Below are 23,535 nucleotides of genomic sequence, written 5' to 3' on the forward strand. Positions count from 1 at the left end.
TACCCATTTATTCCCAGGAGGCTTAGATGGACAGGATTGCTCAGGGAAAGTCCTCCAGTGCTGTGGCTCCCAGTTCTGCAGCATCTCCTTCTCACAGTTTCATCCTGCTGTCATTTCTGCTTCCAGGTCTCCTAACCTGACACAGACATCTACTCAGTCTCCAGGGAGTCTTTGGTCTATGAGTTTGGCCTTACAGCATCTGAGCCACAATGTCATCACCTTGGGGCCCCATACATGGATGGCAAGGGAGGAAACAGGATAAATTGTGCTGGCCCCTGCTTTCTTGTGGTGAGATCTGCTCAGAAACTTCCAGCCTTTGTTCTGGGCTGGGAATGGGTTTCATAATGGGGAGGAGGGCACTTTCTATTCCGAGAGGAGAAAGCAGCGCCAAGGAAGGTTTTAATTTTCTGCCATCAGTGCAGAGCAGACAGTTTGCTGGCAGCTGCAGGGCTTGATAAACACTGCAGTCCTGATCCAATCTGTCACAGGGAGGGGGACTGCAGCAATGGAGCATGTTCTTATCCTGTGGGAAAGGGTCCTTGATGGAGTGATGCCTAAAGATTTTTGCTTTTTATACATTTTTCGTAAATTTGTAACTTTGTGGACTGTTAATACATAGTTATAATTTCTAGTACTTTTCTGCCCTCTCCCATAGTTTAACAAACCCTTAGAAATACATTCTTGAAATTCTGTTTATTCTTAATTTTTTATGCCTTCCCCTGCAATCAGGCACTTCTCCTCTGTTACAGTCATGCACCCTGAGGTCCTATTATGAAAATTTTCTGCTTAGTATTTTTCAAATGCATTGAGGGAGGGTTCTTGTTTATATGCTATTCTTACTTTTTTATTCCTTCCATCTTGCTGATGCTATTTTTCCATCTTGTTACCCTTATCTGTTAGTGGTTCCCATTGCCTTTGCTAGTTCCTTTCTCTGCCTTGTTTTTGTTTTCCCATGGTAAGTATAAATTTAAATTCTGCATCCATTTGCAAGAGCTGCTGCTTCCTTCTGTCCCCCTTAATTTGATTAATATTTCCTTCCATCTTTTCTGCTTATTCAATTGGTCATGTTGCTGATTTTAATATCACATTGCTTTTTCCTGCTGTTTCTGAAATGCACTTTGTAAGAAATGGATCTGTGTCCTGCACCTTCATGGTCTCCCTGTCTATGTCCTGAGTCCTTTAGCAGCTTCAATGCCTTTATTTGACATTTCTCAGGTCTAAATTGGTAAGTTATGTTGTTTGAACTGAGTCAGGTGCCAGGGGAGTGCTGCACTGCTGCTTTTCCATTGCTGCCTTTCCCTCTGCCCGGCTTCCTTTCATCTTCTCTTCAGAGCAGTGCTGTGTTCAGCTTTTTGGTGTTGCTGTCACCAGATCCACCCTGCCAGCCTTTCTTTTTTCAGTTCCTGGCTCTTGCTCTTTTTCTGCTCAGCCATGGCTCACACTTCTCCACTGACTAATTATCTTCATGCACTGATGTTCTCTCCCATTGATGAATTTTCTTCTTCTCTTCCATTACAAACTAAACTCCAAAAAATTCCTCAGCCTTTAAAGACTTGTAGGATCTTCTTCACCTCCTGCATGGGTTCTTCCCACTTTCACTTTGCCATCTTCCTAATTTAAAATGGGAAGGTTCAAAGTTTGGCTTATTTCCTTGTCCTTTATCTCAGGTGGATTTGACCTGTTTTAGCTCATTCCTCAAACTCTTTCCTCCTCCTGTGCTCATCTTGTAAGAGCTCTCTGCTTCCTCCCACAGGAAAGGAACAGGAAATAACTTCTTCTTTCTCTTTGCCTTGTTTCATTCTTCTCTTTCTTCTCCCCATCACTAATGCAGAAATTTCTTATTTATTTTGTTATTGCAATCTCAAGTAATACACTGAGGAGTTCAAATGCAGAGTTTCAAATAATTTATGTGACTAATTATTTGCTCTAGAAGGGAAGATGAAGTTTGTAGGTGGTGTTTGTACAACAAGCAGTGACTTTGCAGCATGGTGGGCTCTGTATCTCAGTCTCCAAGGCTACAGGCTACAGCAAGAATGAACTTAAAACCTGTAATGCACAAAATCCCTCAGGCACAAAGTAAGTGCTGTGAGATGTGCTAATTTTCTGTAAACAACACTTAACCCTTATGTTTTGCTTCTCTATTTGAGAAATAATCAATTGTACAAATAAAACAAAGATCTGCAGTCGTGTGTAATACAGGTGAAGGACAATGTTTCTCAGAATCACAGAGTTCTGAAAGCTGCATATTGTCCATTGTGGCTGTGACAGAGGCTGCTGAAGCCACTGCAGCTCCCAGGGTTCCTTAGGTGGGAGATGTTGGATATGGAGCCTTTCTAAGTGCAGATCTGGACACGTGGTGGAACAGAACTGGGAAGGTGCTGAGAGTCCTTCACCTTTAACAGAAATGAAAACAGAAGATATTATTCTTATTCTATATTAGAATAGAATAGTTCCACTAGGAACAGAATAGTTCCACTATGAACCTGCAAGGCTCATCTAATCAAATTGCTCAACTGGGTTCAATACTCTCTGACCTGATTCTTTTAGGAAGACCACGTGAGGAGGATTTATTGTTTGGAAGCAAATCTACTTATTTGAAGACACTTGGCATTATGTAATGTGATTTACAGACATGCCCCAGCTTTTACACCTTCCTTACTTGTATTCCTCACCTCATGGACACTGCCAGTGGAGCCCTTCAGAGAGGTTTTATAGTATTGCCTGATGAGCTTCTGGAAAGTGTTTAGATTTTGTAAGGCAGGCAAGTATAAATGCTTATAAATGCTATAAACTGGAAATTGTATCTTGTCTGCTTTGTGAACTTGTGACCCTGTGGCAAATTAGGGGCTGCCAAAGACTTGAGTAATAGACAGGATCCTGTTCTTGGTCATCAAAGAGAACATCATAGAGGAGAAGAGTATCACAAACTTTGAAATGTTAAATATAAAATTACACTACAGCTTGTAAAAAAAAATATTCAAAGGATAAATAACACCCTGGCTTTAAAATCAGTGACTGTATGCACCAGCTGTGGGACTGACATTCTCTGCAGTTACCTAAGGTGTCATTCAATTTAAATGAAAGGAAAAATCATCCCATGCAGGTGTTCATAGAGGTGATGTGAAAAGGGTTTAACCCATCTGGTTACCGGAAGAGTTCAAGGCCAGTTTGGATGGGACTTGGAGCAACCTGGTCTAGTGAAAAGTGTCCCTCTCCATTCAGGGAGGCTGGAGATAGATTTTTAAGTCCCTGTACATCCAAATTGCTGTGGAATTGTGACTGTGGTTATCCTTCCTGACTAGAGCCTTACTGAAGCTGAGCCACCAACATCTGCTGATCTCCTCTCCTACCCTAAATCATCTCCTTGTAGGAGGCTATTGGGTTACTAGAGCATAATTTTCTCTTTATAAATCACAGAATATTCTTAGCTGGAAAGGACCCACAAGGATCCACCTCTTAAGTGAATGGTCCATACAGGGGTTGAACCCACAACCTTGGCATTATTAGCACCATGCCCTCACCAACTGAGCTAAAATCTTTGTTAATTACTCCCAATCACCTTTGTGCCTTCTGGTGTTTGGAAATGCTTTTCAGGAAGGTTTGCTCCATCACCTTTCTACGGACAGAGGTGAGGCTGACTGGCCTGTACTGACTGGCCTGTAGTTCCCTGGATCTTCCTTTGTGCTCTTCTGGAAGATAGGAGTGACATTTGCTTTCTTCCCGGTGTCACGAGCCTTCCTTCATCACCAGGCCCTCTCAAAAAAAATCACGAGTGGCCTCACAGTGGTGTTACCAGCTCCCTCACTACCCACAGGTGCATCCTTTCGTGTCTCTGCTAGAAGTGGTCCCTATGTCAGTCTGCTGCACTGAAGGTATATATTCCTTGCTCTTGAGCTTCCCTTTGGTCTCAGAGGCCTGCAGTCCCTGGAGGCTGGTGTTCCACGTCCTTCAGCCCTGGGGTGCTTGCCCCGTTTGGTCATGGGTCACGTTTTCCTTAGTTTTCCTGTTGCTACAGACATATCTGCAGAAGCCTCTCTTACTGCACTTCACCTCTCTTGCCGTATTTGACTCCACGTGGGCTTGGGTTTTTCCTACCCCTTTTCTTCTTCCTTGGATAACACTTCTATATTCTCCCTGAATTACCTGTCCCTTCTCTCATCTCACAACACCTCTCAGTGGCCTGAGTTATTTCTGGATAATTAAATCATTGAATTGACTCATAAACCAAATGTTCTTCCTTCTTCTGCATCAGTTATGGCCCTTAAGGTTCTGTAAAACAGGATCAGAAAGTAGTGGTTTGTAGCCTGATTCTGTTCTTGGAGGAGCAACAGGGCTGGGATTTAACCTGGAGGACTAAGTAATTTTTAAAGTGAATAGTGGGCCCATATGTGCATTTTTAACCCAGGGGATGTTTTGGGATTGTGACTTGGATTGGATCAGGTGATGTTACCTAATGGTCACATGTTTGTCAGGTTATGTGCATCATGGTAGCTTAAACTGCAAGATAACAATCTGTTATTTTGGTTTTTTAAATAGCTCAAACATGATATGTTTAGCAGGCACTGGTCAGTGTCTGGGACTCGCAAGCAATGCTACACCACAAAGAACTAATATTCCTGAGGTCAGCATTGTGTCAGACAGAAACTCCCACAAGATGGAGCTGCACCATACCAGTATTCCAGTTCATTCTGCCTTCCTCTGGGCAGGCGGTCCTTGTCTGTGTGTGTGTCTGTGTGTGTGTCTGTGTGTGTCTGTGTGTCTATGTGTCTGTCTGTGTCACTGTGTGTGTCTGTGTGTGTCTGTGTGTCTATGTGTCTGTCTGTGTCACTGTGTGTGTCTGTGTGTGTCTGTGTGTCTATGTGTCTGTGTCTCTGTGTGTGTGTGTGAGCGATCCTCTCCACAGACAACTCCCCACCCTATTTGTGGTATCTGATGCATGCATACAGCACATTCTGCACAGACTGCCTGCTCGGTGTGGCACTGCTCCCGTTTGCTGTTGGCATCTGCAGTCCAGAGGATTTGTGGGATGTTGTTGCATCCCAGGGTGCAACAGTTGTGGATGATAAACATGGTTTGTCACAGGGAAAAAGAAGGTCAAGCCATTTGCATTTTTTTTCCCTGGAGAAATCATCAGATCTTACTTCAGACCTGCCACTGCATGGCAGACCAGAGCTTGAACCAAAGCTTAAGCATAGATAAATTTGGTGCAAGTGGGCAATTCCTGGACAGTACCCTCATCGCTGCAGAATTCTCCCGAGTCCCTGCTGCTGGGCAGGAGAGTCCAATGAAGTCGGCAGCATGTGGGTGAGATTTGACTCTACTGATCTCAGAGCCTTTCCTTCCTGAACAAACATTTTCCATTCTGAAATAATCACCTCACTATATATAGAAAACTCCTCCAAAGCAAAAGCCATGTTCTTTAGGAAGGGATAATTCACAAATTGTTTTGTTCCTTTCACCGGAATCAGTGGGTCCTTTGCCCTCGAGCTTGTACCTGTGTGTGCACACCAAAGGCACGTGTCACCTCATGCAGAAATACCCTGGCTTTCCCCCTGCCCCTGCCCCCAGCCCGCGGATTCCGAGGCTGTGTCTGTAATCACAATCCACGGCATTTCGGAAACCACCCCCCCATCTTGCTTCCTCCCAGCTGATTTTCAGGGGAACAGAAGGAGACTTGTTTGCTACCAGGGAGGAAGTCCAGGCCTTAGCAAGCAGCTTTCTAAGAGGCACCGGTGAGAGCGGTGCGCTGCAGCCAGCGCTCACTGGCAGAACTGCTGCCAAATGAGGTCACCCTGCTGCAAACGTGGATGGAGAGATCTCGGAGGACGAGAGTGCAAGAAGCCAGTACAGGAAGTGGAGCAGTCAGTAGCACAGGGCTCGGCTCAGTCCGCTCACCCTCTGGAAATGTTGATTTCAGTTTTGCCTTGGCTCACAGATGAACATGTATTAGACGGTTTCCTTCTCATCATTATCCCATTCCTTTCCTCATACACCAACTCCTTGGTGTGACACAGTTCAGCCATCGCTTTGGGAAGGGTTCCATGGGGCAGGCAGCACGCAGGTTCAGTTCAGACACCATGACTGGATGGCACTGTCCACGTCCTTTGGGAATCACAAAGATCACAGAAGCCCTGGGACAGACTCTACCTCCTGAGAAAGGCCACAGACTTGTAGGATTGGAGAATACCAGACTGGAACTGATCTCAGGGGTCATGTGGTACAAGTTTTCTGGGCAAAAGCATGGTCTATATGAGCTGGCCCAGTACCCTTATTAGCCAAGATGTACAGCTTTGACTGCTAGGAATCTGTTATGTCTTTTTCATGGTTATTCTAGTGATTAATTCCTCCTTCAACTGAACTACTGCTCTTTCCATTTGTATAACTTCAGTTCCGCAGTATATCCCCTGTTAAACCTCTATTTGCTAGATTGAAACATTATTATTATTGAAACAATTAAAAATTTTCATTCTTAGAGATCCTTAGAAATCATTACTTTTTTTAGTCTTACTAAAGGTCTTCACATGGAACCTTGTTCCTTGGATCTTGACTCATTCTTATGACTCTGGCCATTTTGAGTTTTCTACAGTTGTTATAAATATTGAACATTAAGTTTGCATCACTGAAGCTGCAGTAACAGAATTTCCCTGTTGTTCTGTGACCTTCTGTTTAGTCAGTTTATATTTCCTTGAAGATCATTAGTCAAGATACTAAAAACATTGTCAGAAATTTAAAAATTAATGTTAGTAGTGTTATTATTCCTTGGTAGGAAGTTTATGTGCTTAATAAGAACAATGTACTGTACAGATAGAACCCATCTGTACAGTTTGGTTTATAGGGCACCTGTAGGTTGGATATTAATCAGCTGAGGGCATATTGTAAAAAAAAAAAATAACATCATATGAGATGGTATAAACAGGAATATGACTTGCAGGATGCATGAACTAACATTTCTGGCTCTGTTGCTGTGATCAGGACCACAGCCAGACTGTGTCCAGTACTGTGTGCCAGTGCACCCCAGAGAATGTAGAAAAATTTGTGAACATTCAGAGGGAACAATGAGAGGTTCATAAAATGCAATATGAAAAGATCAAATGCTCTGGGCAATTTAGGTTAGAGAAGAGTGAAAAGATATGATGACCACCTTAATTTGTAAAGGACAGTTCCAAAGGGAACAATCTACTTCCAGTGTTCATGACAGGTAGTACAAGAAATAATGTTAAATAATGGTAAAGAAAATTTAGCACTGAATAGATTGACTGGCAGGTTTATGAAATCTTCATTATGGGTGGACTTTTAGAACTAGCTAGGTGCACATCTGCGAGGTGTGGCAGTTGCTCCTAGGTTCAGCTGAATCCTCTTTGAGGTGAGGGAATGAATCATCTGATAGCCCTGGATCTTTCTTCTTCTGTTTAAAACCTGCCTCTACTATGCTATTTTAAAAATACCTGCCAGAGCTTCACCAAATTTCCAAGAGTGTAAACATTCTCATCAACTAATTGAATTCTACCTGCTGTACCTTAAAAGCATCCATCACATGCAGCCCAGGGAGAGCACCTTACATTCAAGGCTTCAAGAACAGCCCCTATGGCACAGGAATATATGCCTGTTGAGAGAACTTTGTGTGACAGGAGCTCTGTGTCCATCCAGACAAGCAGGGAATGCAGAAGAACTCTTCCACTGTGAGGCTCAAATCTCTCTAGTTGGGTTGGATCCAGAAGCAGCTCACAGGAGCATTTCCTTTTGTCCTGACTGTGAACACAGAGCTGAACAGCTGAGGTACCAGCTCCCTTTGTAGGTGAAATAATCCTGCAGCTCTTTCTCTGTTAATGGATTTAATGCATTCTCTTTTACGGTTTTTAAGGGAATTCTAAATGGCAGAGGCAAACTTGGGATCTCACATGAAAAAGACTTTCTCTGTCTCAGGGAGAGCTGTCCCCACACTTTCCTCCAGCCCCAGCCATGTATGTTCCTAGCAGGTGCCTTATTTTATTTTTAACCTCCATTCTGCATGGAGGAAGCCTTTGCTTGCTGCAAACATCCGGGAATCGGAGCCTAAGCACATCCTAGAAGGATTTCCTGTTTGGGACTTGGAGCCAGGCTTCAGCCTGCACAAGCAGAAGCCTCTGAGCCTCAGTCCTGCCATGCCATGGGCCAGGTGGCCACTGCCTGCTTTGGGAGCAAGCTGCCATCGAGCAGGAAGGTGCCAAACTGCCCAAGCACTTCCCACCTGCTAGGGATGAGGACAGGAACATGCAAGTCCAGGCTGGGGAGGGATGTACCTGATTCAGGGTTCAGGGTTGGCGTGGTGTGGCAGAGCAGCATTGTGAGGGGTGGTATCATGGCATCCCACTGTGACTGCCTGCACTCTTGGAGCATGCAGAGAGTGTGTTTTCTGTGCTCATCTCAGCTGAGCTTGGGCTCAGTTTGCCATATTTTATCACCTCCTACATTATTTCACTAATCAGTTCACCAAAGCACTGATTAAATGTGACTACCAGTAATGGTCTGCCCTGAGTAGGTGAATAAGATATTTGTGCTCTTGTTTCTGTGTCATATCTGCTCTCACAAAGCACAGTTCGGCTTAACCTCTTTCTACCAGTCCACATATGCACGTCAGAATGACTGTGGAAGGCCTCCCTGAATGTCCAAGCACATAATATGGCTCTGCTCTCCCCTCTCTTCCCAAGTTGCTCCCAGAATATCTAGGAAACTGGAAATTACTAGAAGACCAAAAGGAATCTGCTAATTTCTATCTTTGAGTAGAGGGAGCACTTGAGAACCAAGTCTGAGAGGAGGGTTGTTTGATGATCTGGGGTAATGCCATGGGGCTGAGGACTGACAAACTCATGGGTATTGAAGGAAGGACTGAAGGGAATGACCTTGGAAAACGCAGAGTGCTTGCAGTAGTATAAAGTATTCAAAGCAGATTTTAAAGGAAAATGATGATTTGAAAACATTTCAGTAATGTGATAGGCCCTGTGCTCTTCAGCATCTTCATCAATTACTTGGATGCAGGAATGGAAGGGATACTGAGCAAGTTGGCTGTTGATATAAAACTGGGGGGAGCTGTTGACTCTCTGGAAGGCAGGGAGGCCTTGCAAAGAGACCTGGACAAATTAGATAGGACAGTCACCAACCAGATGAAGTTCAACAAGGGAAAGTGTGGGTTCTGCACCTGGGATGGGGCATCCTGGATGTACACACTGACTGGAAATTAGATGCTGGAAAGCAGAGCTGTGGAAGGAGACCTGGGAGTCCTGGTCAGCAGAAAGGGGAATCTGAGTCAGCAGTGCCCTGGCAGCCAGGGGGGACATCCCTGTCCTGGGGACAGCAGGCCCAGCACGTCCAGCCAGGCCAGGGAGGGATTGTCCTGCTCTGCTCTGCACTGGGGAGGCCTCACCTGGAATATTGTGTGCAGGTGGGCACTGCAATGTAAGAAAGATGTTAAACTATTAGAGAACCTCCAAAGAAGGGCAAGAGATGGTGAAGGGCCTTGGGGCAATGCGAGTAGCAGCTAAGGGCACTTGTTCTGTTCAGCTGGAGAAGAGAGCTCAAAGCTGTCTACAACTTCCTCATGAGGGGCAGACACTGTGGTGACAGGACCCAAGGGAATGGCCTGAAGTTGTGTCAGGAGAGGTTTAGGTTGGATATTAGGAAAAGGTCCTCCAGCCAGAGGGTGGTTGGGCACTGGAACCAGGGTGGTGGTCATAGCACCAAGCCTAACAGAGGCTTCAAGGAGCATTTGGATAATACTCTCAGGCTCATGGTGTGGCTCCTGGGGACGGTGCTGTGCAAGCCTAGCAGTGGGTCTCGATGGTCCTTGTGGATGCTTTCCAACTCAGCATGTTCTGTGATTCTGTCATTTTGCCAAATTATGACAGAATAGCACATTAGACACCTTGATAAGTGGCTTTTTTGGGGCCAGGATCAACCTTTCAGTTCAGCAGACTATCTGAACTGCCGTGCTATTGTAACACATGAGAAATTATTTACTCAACTGAAGAAGACAGATATTAATATGAAAACTCTAAAATGTGGAAGACTGGCAAAAAAAAGAGTAAATTAAGAGTTTTACGCTTGATTAAATGCACAGTCTTTTCAAGGTCAGTTTTAGAGCTCCTCTATTTCTTTTTTTTTCAGTAGAGATCTCAGAAAAAAAAAAAAAGTACATGGATAAGGTAGCTTAGTGACACAACATCAAGAGGCATTGTGAGTACAGAAAGTGACTGGGACATCATAAAAGCAAAAAGCTATTATTAAGGAGTAGCATAACAGAAATGGAATGAAATTCATCAGTTCATAGTAGACAGTCCTGTGGTTAACAGGGGTGTCCAGAATTGCATAACCCAACCTCTCATGTGAAGACAATCAGCAATAATGGATCAGATCAGCCTCGGAAACTTGCAAGGGGATGAGATTCACTACTCTCTGAGTAGCTTTTTCCAGTGCTACACTATTCTCCCAGTGAAAAATAAACAGTCTCTAATCTTCATTCTGAATCTCTCAAGGTGTAAGTGTGGTCATTGTCATTGTGCCACTGTCTGCATTTGGTTCCATCATTTTTGTAATCTGCCCTTGAGGCAGCAGCAGGATGCTGTTAAACAGCCCCACTGCTTAAGCATCACCAGACCAAGAGAGCCCAGCTTCTTCAGTGTCTTGTTATAAACTGATCAGATGCCCCAGACCACTACCTACCTCCTACAGCTTTCCAATATCCCTCATGAACAGGGAGAGACAAAAATGTACAGAGGATTGCAGCTGTGGCTTCACAACATCCCAGCTGAAGGGGGATGATTGTTTCCCTCAGTCTGCTGCTGACCATTCTCCAAATGCAGTGGAGAACTTTTTTGCCTGATTTTCAAGGAGGGCATCCTACTGACTCTTCATTCCATGCTCATCCCTACTCTCATCTTCCTTTCAGCAGGACTGAGACTTAGCCAGATGGTTCCCAAACAATTTTGGGGTTATTCTGACTCAGATGCTGGACTTTGTACTTCTCTTTACTGAACTTCATGAGGTTTCTGCTAGTTTCTTTCTGTGAGTTTCTAGAAACCTCTTTGGACTAAAAAGCCACATATCAGTGACCCCTCCTAGTGTCATCTCCTGGAGTCTTGTACTCCATTGTCATCACAGAGTATCAAGAAAGACTGAACTATATTGGCTCCTAAATCAGTGCTTTGTATATTTTGTTGCCTGCTAGGCACCATCTCTGTATTGAGTCACTGATCAGTACCCTTACAGCCCAGAGGTGCAACCAGTGTTCAGCCCACCCAATGCTCCAGTCACTCAGACCATATGTCCTCAGGTTGTGAACTAAAACTCAGTGGGAGCAGCTGTCAAGGCACTTTGCAGCTACTGCTTTCCCTTCATCCATACAGCCAATCATTTTGTCAGAGAAGCTCAGGCATGATCTGTGCTGACTATTCTTGATTGCCTCTTTGTTCTCCATATGGTCAGAAATGGATTCTGAGACATCATGCAGTCCCTGAGTTTTCCAGGTGTGGTGATGACCTTCACAAACTGGTGGTTCTCTGAGTTCCTTATTCCCTTTCTTAAAGATGAGTGTAATGTTTGAATAATAGAATCATAGAGTGGGATGGGTTGGAGGAGCCTTTAAGGGTCACCTACTCCAACTCCCCTGCAATGAGCAAGGACATCTTCTATTGCATCAGGTGATTCAGAGCCCCATTCAACCTGACCTTGAATGTTTCCCCACCCTCACCGTAAACATTTCTTCCTTATACCTAGTCTGAACCTACAGGGTTTTTTAGAAACCATCATGTCCTGTCATCAGAGGCCCTGCCAAAAAGTCTGTCCCCATCTTTGTCATAATGTCCCTTTAAGTTCTGCAATTGGCTCTGAGATCTCCCCAGAGCCCACTCTCTCCAGGATTAAGAACCCCAACTCTTGCAACATGTTATCACAGGAGAGGTGCTCCAGATCTCTGATCATTTTTGGGGCTCTTCTCTGGATCAGTCCAACAGGTCTGTGTCTTTCCTGTATTGAGGACTCCAGAGCTGGGAGCAGTGCTCCAGGTGGCATCTTTCCAGAGTTGAGTAGAGGGGAGGAATTATTGCCCTGGTCCTGCTGGCTGCACTATTGCTGACAGAAGCCAGGTGTCCTTAGCCTTCTTGCCCACCTGGGCACATAGTGTCTCATGTTTAGCCACTGTCAGCCAGCACCCCCAGCTCCTTTTCCAACTTCCCAGCCACGCTGTTCCCAGCCTGGAGTGCTGCCTGAGGTTGTGGTGATTCAAGTCCAGGACCCAGCACTTGGCCTTGTTGAATGTCATACATCAGCTGATCAGCCCATCAATCCAGCCTGCCCAGATCCCTCTGCACAGCCTTCCTACACTCCAGCAGATCAAAGATCCTATCCAGTGTGCCTGAACCCATCAGCCTGCTCCTTGTCCCTTGTTACCAGTCTGCCAGTCAGGTTTATCAGCAGGGTACATTATCTTTGATGTTTCTTTTCTGGCTGACATTCCTGTAGAAACTCTTTTTATAATTCTTTGTATTTCTCACCAAGGTCAGCTTCAGTTGTGCCTCAGCCTTCCTCACAATTTCCCTACACAGCTGGGCAAGGTCCCTATGTTCCTCTTGGGATACCTGTTCCTGTTTCCACTGCCTGTGTGTTTCCATCTTGCTCTTTAGTTTGACCAGCAGGTCCTGACTCAGCTGTGCCAGTCTCTCACCTTCCTTGACTAATTTCTTACACGTGGGGATTGAGAACTGTTGTACTCTACACAAAATGTCATTAAAGGTCTGTCAGAGAAATAAGAGGCGTGATAGCCAAGTCAAGGCTGAAGTTGTTGGAACTGGAACAGGCACAAGATTGCAAGGACCATCTGACCATCTCAGAGCACCATGGCCTTCAGCAGATGACCTTAGCAACAGACCCTAGTCAACAGCAGTTTCTCCACTAAGAAATCAAAGAAGGTCCAGCAGTGGATGCTGGCCCTAGAGGCTGCATGGCTCCAACAGACACACAGACTGCTGAGACCTGTCTGGAGCAGGGAAAAGCTGCCTAAGTGGCCAAGCCAAGCTGAGGAGCCAGCTGCTGGTGGAGATGCCTGGACAGTCATCAGTATTGTTTTTTTCCCTGGCATAGACTGGTGGAGCCCCAGTCCCTTGTAGCACAGGCACACTGAGTGAGCCTGGACCAGGCTGGACCTTAGGAGCCCTGATGTGAGTCAAGGTGTTGGGAGGTCACAGGTACTTGAGCTCTGGGTTATGTGCTGAAGAAGCAACTGCGCTAGAGAGGAAAGAATGGTCTATGATCACGTCCCCACATACCCCCAGCCTCGTTTCATCCCCTGCCCAGCCCTCTCCCTGCCCGGTCCCGTCCCACTCCTGCTCCGGTTCCTGCCAACCCCTTCCCATTCTCCCGGACTCCCGGCACCCACCGCTTCCTTCCATCCTTCTGTACCCCGGGTCCAGCCCTTTCTCCCTCTGCGTGCCGATCCTGCTCCCCGGCCCCTTGGAGCCCGGCCATACCGGCGCACCGCCCGCACCCCCGCTCGCCCGTCCGGGGCCGCCTCGAGGCCGCGCTCCGCCGGCGCGCTCCGGTGCGGGGCGGGGAGGGGGGCGGCGGAGGGAGCGGGGGGCTGAGGGCGGCGCTGGGTCGGGTTTCAGCAGGAGCCTTCGCGCCGAGCCAGCTCCGAGCCAGCGCCGACCCGCCGCCGAGCGCTCCGCGGGGCCACAGCCGCACCGGGGCGGCCGCGGCACCGGGGCAGCGCCGGAGCGCTCGGGGCGCTGGAGCGGCCGGCGGTGCTGCAGAGACCTCGGCGCCGGAGCAGCGGGCAGCCTGCGGGACGTCGTGGCGGGGCCGGACCCTGCGGGATGTGAACGCCGCCGGCACGGGACGCGCAGTGTAAGTCCCAGCGCCGGGGCTCGGTCCCTGCCGGAGCCCCGCACGGTAGCATCGTCGCACGGTGGGACCGGACCGGGACCGGGACCAGGCGCTTTGTTCTGCCTCCGCCGCGGAGACAATGGAGCTGGGGGCGGGGGGGCGGGGGAGAACGGGGGGACGCGCCCGAGGCGGCGCAACACCGCGGAGCCGCGGCCGGACCGGGCTCGCTGGCGGCCCCGGCGCTCCGGCTGCCGGGCGGCACGGCACGGCACGGCACGGCACGGCACGGCACGGCACGGCACGGCACGGCACGGCACGGCACGGGACGGGACGGGACCGGGCGCTCACGGTGCCGCTGCAGAGCAGACCCGCCGAGAGGAGGGCGCTCAGCGGAACCGAGGAGGCGCCGGGCGGGGGCTGCGAGCCCGGGCGGAGCGGGGAGCGGGGCTGGCAGAACGCCGGCACCGAGACCGCCCGGTGCGGGACGTCCGGGAGCGCCGGGGACAGGGAGCGGCAGCGGCCGCTGGGCCCGGCGGCCGGGGAGCCCCGGGAGGCCGGAGCTCGGGGGAGAACGAGCCCCAAGAGCCGGGGGCTGCAGTGTACAGGGAGCAGGCGAGGCCCCGCAGCGCCTTGGCGGTGGGCGCAGTCTGGCCGGGGCCAATGCAGCGGGGATGTCCCGAGACAGGGACTGTGGGAATTGGCTCCGGCGCGGAAATATTTCATTAGACTTTCCTTTGTGAGGGATGCGTTCTGAGAGACAGGAGAGCCCGCGGGGAGCCCCAGTGTGGCACAAAAATGGGATTCACAAGGATGCAGTAGGGATTTGACTGCACAGCAGAAAAGGAGTGCCACCGCCGCTCTGCCTGCTCAGGGCCGTGTCAGAGGGTCATGAGGATGTGTGGCCGGGCTGGGAGCAAGCAGAAGGGTACCGGTCCTGCAGGCCCAAGTGGGAGATGGGAGGAGAGCCGGGAGGCACGGAGGTGGCTGTAGGTAGTGGTAGGTTGAGTAGAGGATGGAAGTGAGTTGTTAACCCAAGGCTGCACTGCAGGCAAGTCGAGGCTGTGCATGGTTTCGAGGGCAGATCATCTGAAACTAGAGAATCTCTGCGAATGTACAGGAGGAAAGCATATTTCATGTCAGTGACCAGTGCTCAGCAAAGATTAAACAGGCTTCCTCTTCTGGACTGGAGTCTCAAAAACATCATTACATGAGCCATGGCCTCTCATGTCAGACCTAGGTTATGGCATCAGCAGCATCTGCAGCTTTCATGGAGCCTTCGCACAGCAAGCACTCTGACATCTGTTTGTGGCATGCACAGTGGGTGCCGTCGTTCCAGCTCCTCTGCTGGGGCTGCTGGGAGCCCACTTCCCCTTTCTCGTGGCTGACAGAAGGCACAAGCTGCTGCTGGCAAGGGTGCACACAGTGGTCCCAATGTAATTCCATATCTTTTTTCTTTCAAAATATCACGCATCTGCTACGTGTAGGCTGGGCTCTCCTGGTGCCCCAGCCTGCCAGCTCTAGGCTTAGATGGATGTTGCAGCTCGCTCCATTTTAGCTGCCCTTCCTGTCAACCTCCTCACCATGGCTCTGGACCTCAAAGACCTATGTGAAGAGATTCTCATCCTGGCAGTTTTCTTCAGAGACTCCTGCTGCCGTTCTTCCTTCACAAGGGTGCCCGGTGGTGGGAGGGACAGGGAGGGAGCGGGGCAGTGTGGCTCACGTTACACAGCCCGGCCAAGCCAGCCCTGCACTGAGCTCTCTGCTAACTGAAAGCAGCTGTTCGGATTTTGTGACTCTGCATCCACTGAGGTCACTGCTGTTTCCCTCTGACCCAAACCTGCAGACCTCATTGTAACAGGGGTCTGCTGGTACCAAGGATGGCTGGTACCTCCAGCTGGTGCAGTCTAGTAATGTTCAGTTCCACCTTTTGCTGAAAGATAGGCTTGCTGTGAAACTACTCAGTCACATCCAGGGAGGATGGAACTGAAGAAGCTTATACAGGCTTTCATCACCAGTTTTCCAGCCCAGGGACCCTAATTTTTGTTCCATGGTTGTGCTAGTGCTCTTAGTTGCTCTTCACACTCCCCAGATTTGCTTTTCAAGTCCCTCTTCTCCCCTCCAGCAGCCCATAAAGCCTCACTGGCTTCTCAAGGCAGCATTACTAATGGAACCAGGTGGGCTTTTCCCCATGTCTATGCCCTGATTTCTTCCAGACACTACCCAAGAACTGTTATCTCTATCCTGTCCTTAGTCACTGAGGTTGCCCCAGGGAATTCTGGCCCTCTACTTGTTTATTTCTACAATTTTTTTTTTTTTTTTTTTTTTTTTTTTTTTGTCTAAGCTCCTACCAAGGCTTTAAACTCTGCCTGGGCCCTTCCCATGACCTGAGCATCTGAAGCACCATTAGAATGGTGCAATCTAATCACAGAATTTACCTCACACCCCATTCCTCCAGCACTGCATGTTCTGGGGGTAGATAGTTATCCCTCCATCTGGGGAATTAAAACTAGCTCCAACAGAGAGGCAGATCTGTCTAGGACCACTGAGTTCGTGCAGATTCCCAAATCACAGCACACAAAAGTATTTCTTTTGACTTCAGGTCCTAGGACACTGTGAAGGTTCTCACCTGCTGGGTGCAAGAAGAGCATGTGGATTTACCTCAGACTGTGTGGATAGGCCTCAGACCAGATGCCCACTGAAGTAAACATTTTTTTATGAGTAGAAAATACTTTTAAATTATTTTGTTTCTGTCACTAACCCAGGATTTACACAGGAAAAATAAAAAATCTAGACAGCTGATCCGAGGTGGGAAAGGGAACCCAAGAACACCATCACGTGCCCTGGAAAGGGTTAACAGCGCCGTGGAGTTCTTTGGTCAAGGGCTGATATTCTTAGTCCCCAAACTAGGCATTGCCAGCCACCTCCATCCCCCAAGACAGGGAGGTTCTTGCTCCCGCATCTGACATGAGCGGCTCCTGAGTGTGGTTATGGGCCCAGCAGCAAACGCTTTCAAGAGAGTCCAAGTGTGAGCTCATGCTGCCGCCATCCCCGCAGACCGCGGAGCCTCGTTCGCTGGGGCCGAGCGGGTGCTGGGGTCGGTGCTGCTCGGCAGCCCCGTGTGCGCTGTTCCCGGCGCTGTCGGGAGGGCAGGGCAGGGCAGGGAGGGCAGGGCTGGCAGGGCAGGGCTGGGCACGGCGCTCCGGACCTGCCGTGTCCGGCTGCAGCGCTGCAGGAGCTGCGGCTGGCTGCGGCCCTCCCCCACTGCTGCAATGAAATGCAGTTACGGGGAAAGGGAGGGAAGGAGCCGGAGCCAGCAAGGAGCAGCGAGAAGGAGACAAAGGAGGGGAGTGAGCGGCGGAGGGTGTGGGACGGAGCAGCTGGCAGCTCCGAGGGAGTCGCTGCGTTCCTACGGCACCGCCACCGCCCTCCATGGTACCGGCTTGGGGCACCACAGATCTCCGTGCCAGCCCAAACAATGAGCACGGTCTGCTTCTATCCCGGGCATTCCCAGCTGTGGGCACATCCTTTGCAATACATCCTTTTTGATTTATTGTTCACTGGATGGAAGCCCACTCAGTTCTGTGCTCCTTCCCAGGGACACCAGATTTGCACTTCATGGGTTTTTGGCACCTATGTCCCTGAGGTCCTGAAAGGCACACTGCTGGGGAGAGAGGGGGGTGGGGGCTAGGGTCTCAACCAGTGACTGGCTGAGCTATCTTGTAATTTGAGACCAGTTTTTTTCAGGGTGGAGAGATGCAAGGCTGCTGTTTGCCCAAAAACCTCTGTCCTCTTGCAGACAGGCTCCGAACCTCTCAGGAAGCATTCAGCTGTTAAAGACACAGGGGCATGCTGCTCTGGGGCAGCTGATGCCAGTACTGCCAGGTGGGCAGTGGTTGGAAAGAGCTCTTGAGGATGTAGGAAGCCCCTCTGTGACAGGGTCCTAGCTGCTCACCTCGGTGCACTGTCAGTGTGAGCTGCTTCCAGGTGCTGTCCCAGGCTTTTGTTCTGGGCAGGCTCTGACACACTGTCATATTTGCTTCTTGTGAGGGACAGGCGTTACGTAGTGATCAGGCAGCAGGTACCTGGCAGGCCTTCCCTCTCCAGGCTGTTTTCTGTCCTTCCTTTGCTCCCTCTTAACCAGTATCCTCTGGTCTGCATTCCAGGCGGGATTAAAGCGAACTCTGCAAAGGAGATCAAGCCACCCTCTGCTCTGCTAGTTGCCAGCCATGGAGCAAATGAAGAGGTCAACAATGCTTCTGCTGGAGCTGCTTATTCTTGGGGGCCTGAGAGCAGGGATGGGCTCTGCTGTCCTGGGCACCCTGGATCTACAAATAGATGAGGAGCAGCCGGCTGGCACCATCATTGGGGATATCAGTGCTGGCCTACCCCCTGAAACTAGTGCCTACATGTATTTCATCTCAGCACAGGAGGGCAGTGGCGTCTCCACTGACTTGGGGATAGATGAGAATACAGGGATCATCAAAACAGCTCGTGTCCTGGACCGGGAGACTCGGGACCACTACAGCTTCATTGCTGTCACCCCAGAGGGCATCACGGTAGAAGTGAACATCCAAGTGAATGACATCAATGACCATGCCCCAGCGTTTCCCAAACAGCACAGCACCTTTCAGATCCCAGAGCACACCCCCATTGGCAGCAGGTTTCCCTTGGACCCGGCCTTTGATGCTGACAGTGGCCTCCTGAACACACAAGGCTACATGATTAAGGGAGGGAATGTGGGGCAGGCCTTCCGCCTGGAAACGCGTCGAGGGCCCAACGGGGTCCTGTATTTGGACCTGGTGGTCAGCAACGTTCTGGATCGGGAGAACCGTTCATCGTACTCACTGCTGCTGGAAGCCTACGATGGGGGTTCTCCGCCTCGGAGCACCCAGATGACACTGGATGTGTCCATTCAGGACATCAACGACAATGCCCCCAGCTTCAACCAGAGCCGCTATCATACGCTCATTTCAGAGAATCTGAAACCTGGCAGCAGCATCCTGCAGGTCTTTGCCTCTGACGCAGATGAAGGTGACAATGGGGATGTGATTTACGAGATCAACCGACGGCAGAGCGATCCTGACCAGTACTTCACCATTGATGCCCGGACTGGAGTCATCAAGCTCAACAAGGGTCTGGACTATGAAGTGAGGAAGGTGCATGAGCTGGTGGTGCAGGCAAGGGATAAGGCTGTCCATCCTGAGGTCACCACAGCCTTTGTCACTATCCATGTGCGTGACTACAATGACAACCAGCCCACCATGACCATCATCTTTCTGAGTGAGGATGGCTCCCCACAGATCTCCGAGGGAGCCCAGCCCGGACAGTATGTGGCACGCATCTCTGTTTCTGATCCCGACTATGGAGAGTATTCCAATGTCAATGTCACGCTGGAGGGAGGAGATGGCAAGTTTGCCCTCACTACCAAGGACAACATAATCTATCTGATCTGTGTTGACCAACTTCTGGATCGGGAAGAAAGAGACTCCTATGATCTGCGGGTGACAGCTACTGACTCAGGAACACCCCCACTCCGGGCAGAATCAGCCTTTGTGCTGCAGGTGATGGATGTTAATGACAACCCCCCGCTCTTTGACCAGCAGGAGTACAAGCAGAGCATCCCTGAGGTGGTGTACCCAGGCAGCTTTGTCCTGCAGGTGACAGCTCGTGACAAGGACCAGGGTCCCAATGGGGAGGTGCGGTACAGCATTCTGCATGGCCGCGACACCCACTCCAGCTGGTTTACCATTGACCCTGCCACTGGCATCATCACCACTGCTGCCCCACTGGATTATGAAAAGGATCCTCAGCCTCAGCTCACTGTGCTGGCCACAGACCGGGGAACCCCTGCCCTCTCTTCCTCAGCTGTGGTGCACGTGGCCTTGCAGGATGTCAATGACAATGAGCCAGTGTTCAGGAGTAACTTCTACAACGTGTCCCTGAAGGAGAACACCCCTGTTGGGACCTGCTTCTTGCAGGTAGGTACAGATATTGAGGCCGGAGCTCGGCAGGGGCACAGCCAGGGCTGGGGTGGGAGACCTGCAGGGTGTTTGGTGCAGGTGTCATGGCTTTGGTGGGCAGTGTTTGCAGCAGGAATGCCGGAGCAGAGATCCCCACCCTTGGTGTGAGTCCGGAACGGGGCCAAGTCGTGTACATCCTTTCTGTGTGCAAGCAGTGGGCAATGCCGCTGCCATTGGGCACACCACAAAGCTGCCCATCCTGCAGAGCATGGTGTGAGCCTCTGTTGAGGTGGGTCCTGCTGTGCCAGGCCTTGCTTGCATCAGTATGGAGCTACCTTTCAGCCAGGACACTCAAATCGGGGCTAAGGAATGTGATACTGCCTCTGGGAAACTGCCTCTAGCCAGGCTTTGAACTTCCCTCTCCTCATGTGAGGTCATTAGCCCAAGTTCATCAGTGTTGGTGAGGCTGGTTGTGAGCATTAGCATTAATTATGGTAGCGAACTAATGAGCTGAGACACGTGCTGCTGCACCAGCCTTTATGTGGCAAGGGGTCGCAGCTGGGGCTGGAGAGCTGCTGGGCCTCCAAAAGCTCTGTGCTGAGTTAGTGATGCCATTGGGATTCTGTGTGGTCTGTGTTCCCTGTGTTCGGTGTTTCTGCTGCAGCTCAGGTCCCGGAGTCCTGGTTCCTGGGACAGGTGATGCCACCTGCCTGAGTTGGGGTGAGGGCAGGTGTGGGGGTGCAGTGAGGCACTACCAACGATGGCAGCATCCAGGCTGTCCATTGGGACAAGCACCAGTGGCACTGGGGGCACTTCCTTGCTGGAGGTGTAGGGCATGAGGATGTCTGGCTGGGACCGTGAGAAGCTCTGCAGCCAGGTTGGTGAGAGGGGCCCAAGGGGACAGGAAGAACATAAATTCTGGGGTCCATAAGACAAGGCTGGAGGAGGTGCTGTGACTTAGCCAAGAAAAAGGGTCCTAGGTCACCCTGGAGACCTAGAAAGAATGGTCGCTGGGTGCCCTGTGGGTACACTGCAGGGGCATGGGGGGTGTGAGTGTGGGCTGGGGAGGGTGGGCTGTGGGGGTGTGTGTGTGCATGCAGGTGACTGATGGTGTGGGGTGGGAGTGCTGGAGTGGGGCTTGGGGAGTGAGTGCAGCGGATGGGGTAGGAGTGAGGCAGGAAGGAGGAATTGGGTGAGAGCAAGGGCCAGGTGTGGAATAGAGAAGGCATATGGAGCTGGGACAAGTGTAGGATGGCATAGGTCAGGGGGCTTGGGGACAGGTCAAGGAAGGATTAGGGGGAAGTATGGGCAGAAGGAGTGAGTGGGTGATGAGGAGGAAGATGTAGGTCAGGGGAGATTTGGGTTTGGTGTGTGCAGGGCAACACTACACACTGTCCCAGTGTGGGGTGGGTGGGGATGGGGCAGGGCTGGGGACAGAGGTGGGGAAAGGGTCAGGGCTGGGGTGAGGGCCAGGGTCAGAGCAGACATGCATGGCAGCCCCAGGCCTGTGCACAGCCCCCGAAGGGAGGCCCCCCTCTTTCCTTGTCCGTGCCTTCCTGCTCAGCGCTGCTCGCCGTGTGGGAAGGCGTTCTGGAAATGCAATCGGAGATGGCGGCTGGGCTCCTGGCTGCGGGTGTGGGGCCGGGCTGGAGGCAGAGCGCCCTGCAGAGGAGCTGCGGCTGTGGGGCGCACCCAGAAGAGTGCCCAGCGCATGGCTGCCTGGCTCTGCGCTGTGCAGGGACACGGCTGGCCTGGCAGCCGGCGGTGGCCAAGGCTTGGCCGCGTTTCCATGGTCTTGGCTTAGTGCTGGTGTTTCGTTTGGAAACAGCGCGTCTGGGCTGAGCACAGGTAACTCCCGCGCGGCCTCGGCACAAAGCAAACAGCTCACACATCTGCTGCTGCTTCCTCTGAGCCAGGAAATGTGAGAGGATGGGAAAGGAGGCTGGCCAGGCCCATGGCTTGATCGAGGATGCAGCAGCAGCCAGCCAAGTCTGGGAGCTGGGCAGAGCCAGGTCAGGGAGCCCTGGGCTTGGAGCACAGCTGCCTGGCATGGCCACCCCTGTTGCCTCACACAGGAAGGGTTCAGAGGTGCTGCCAGGGCTCATGGTGGCCAGTGCCCAGCACTGTTCCCCAGGAAGTTACCCCTGTCCAGTATGCTGCCCCCAAAGCCCTTTTGTGCCATTGCTCCTGCTTGACTCCATCTCTCTATGGCTTCCAGGTGCTGGGGCTCACCCTGCCTCGGGACAGTAAAGCATTTCTATCAAAGCCTGGGTTTGGTCCAGGCCCACATAATGGTCATGAGTACTCAGGTCACGGGCAGGCCCTGCCAGATGAGGTACAGGACACAGGACAGTCACTCGGGTCAGCACAGAACTCAGTGGGTTTGCTTCTTTGTCAGTCTGCCCCATTTTTAAGGAGAAAACCCCGGGAGGATGAGGCCTGTTTCTAGATAGTGATGTCTACTCTCCATGCACAGACAGAAAGGTGGGGAAGGAAGGAATCCCCGCGAGTGAGCAGGAGAGACCCGAACAATCGCTACAGACTATCTGCTCCCTTGCAGACTCATTTCTGTCTGCGGGACAGTCTTTGTGTCTGAGTATGAGCAGGGATGAGCAGAGCAGGTTGCTGGCCTGAGCTTCTGAGAAAGAAAAAGGAACTCATAACATCTTCTCTGTTTATTACTCATGTTTACTATGGGCCAGGTCCACAGTAGCAGACTGAGCATGAAGCAAAGGAAATAGCAAACTCCCTGTTCAAATCTGAGATGAGAAAGAAACACTGGTGGAGACAGAGCCCAGGATAGCAGTGAACATGAGACCAGCAGAAAATGGAGCAGGAGACAGTCCCCAGCTGGCTGCCCTGCTCCTCTCTGCCTCCATGAGCTGATGATGCAGAAGCTTTAGGGCACTGGACCCCGTTCCAATGCTGTGGTCCGTGATGTGAAGCACTGCTCTGGTATAAATTCACCCGGCTGGTTTAAATTTGCTTTAAACATTTGACTGTGTACCAGCACACTGCATGCACGGTAAGATAGTGTTTTTCTGGGCCTTTCTGACTCTTCATGCTAAATCAAGTATTGTCTGTGCTCTGGCAGAGAGAACTGTGAACCCCATGTGGTGAGCATGAGCTGATTGGACAGCAACCTGGATGACATGGAGTGGTGGATTATTGATTCTTGCATATATCCAGTATTGATGATTTTGGAACCAGGGTTCACATACTGCCTTTGCACCCATACACAAATGTTGGGGAACATCAGAAGTTAAAAGCTGACCAGCAATGCACCTAGTGTAGAGTCTCTGTGGTTTTGAGGACAAGTCTGATGAGTTTTTGGTTTGTGGTTCATGGGACATTGATGGGCAATGCTACATGCATAGCACTGGCACAACCCCACGGGCCATGCCTCAGGGAGGAAGATTTGGGTGAAGAGCTGTAGGCTACACCAGGCCACATACACTGTGTTACCGAAGAGAGTCTGGAGGGCTGCTCCTGGTGCCTTGGCTGTGCAGGGACACGGAGCGTAGCCATGCATGGACCCTGGGGCAGCACGAGGACTAGTGCTCACCAACTGCGGGCAAGGAGAGTGCTGGGAGGGAGGCATTGCTGCATGCATTTGTGTTCTTAGGGCAAGGGATTTAGTGTCAACCTATTTTCACAGACCTTTGCACAACATAGAGCAGGCCTCCCCCTCCTTGGAAACAGGAAGACAAGCTTTCCAGAGCGA

General features: G+C 50.7%; 1 protein-coding gene across 2 annotated transcripts in view; it reads left to right on the plus strand.

The window, feature by feature from the left end:
* The first annotated feature begins 13,617 nt into the window (after window positions 1–13,617).
* The window catches only part of DCHS1 (dachsous cadherin-related 1), a 44,030-nt gene continuing 34,112 nt past the window's right edge, over window positions 13,618–23,535 (plus strand). Inside the window, exons 1-2 of one of the 2 annotated variants that reach the window (XM_064404723.1) lie at window positions 13,618–13,872; window positions 18,015–19,829. In XM_064404723.1, coding sequence (XP_064260793.1) covers window positions 18,078–19,829 — 1,752 coding nt within the window. In that variant the 5' untranslated portion in view covers window positions 13,618–13,872; window positions 18,015–18,077. Of the gene's footprint in view, window positions 13,873–16,182; window positions 16,552–18,014; window positions 19,830–23,535 lie in introns of those variants that run through there. The other variant, XM_064404731.1, reaches the window with a different exon arrangement.

This window comes from Passer domesticus, chromosome 2 (genome assembly GCF_036417665.1).
Source record: "Passer domesticus isolate bPasDom1 chromosome 2, bPasDom1.hap1, whole genome shotgun sequence".
Lineage (NCBI taxonomy): Eukaryota > Metazoa > Chordata > Aves > Passeriformes > Passeridae > Passer > Passer domesticus.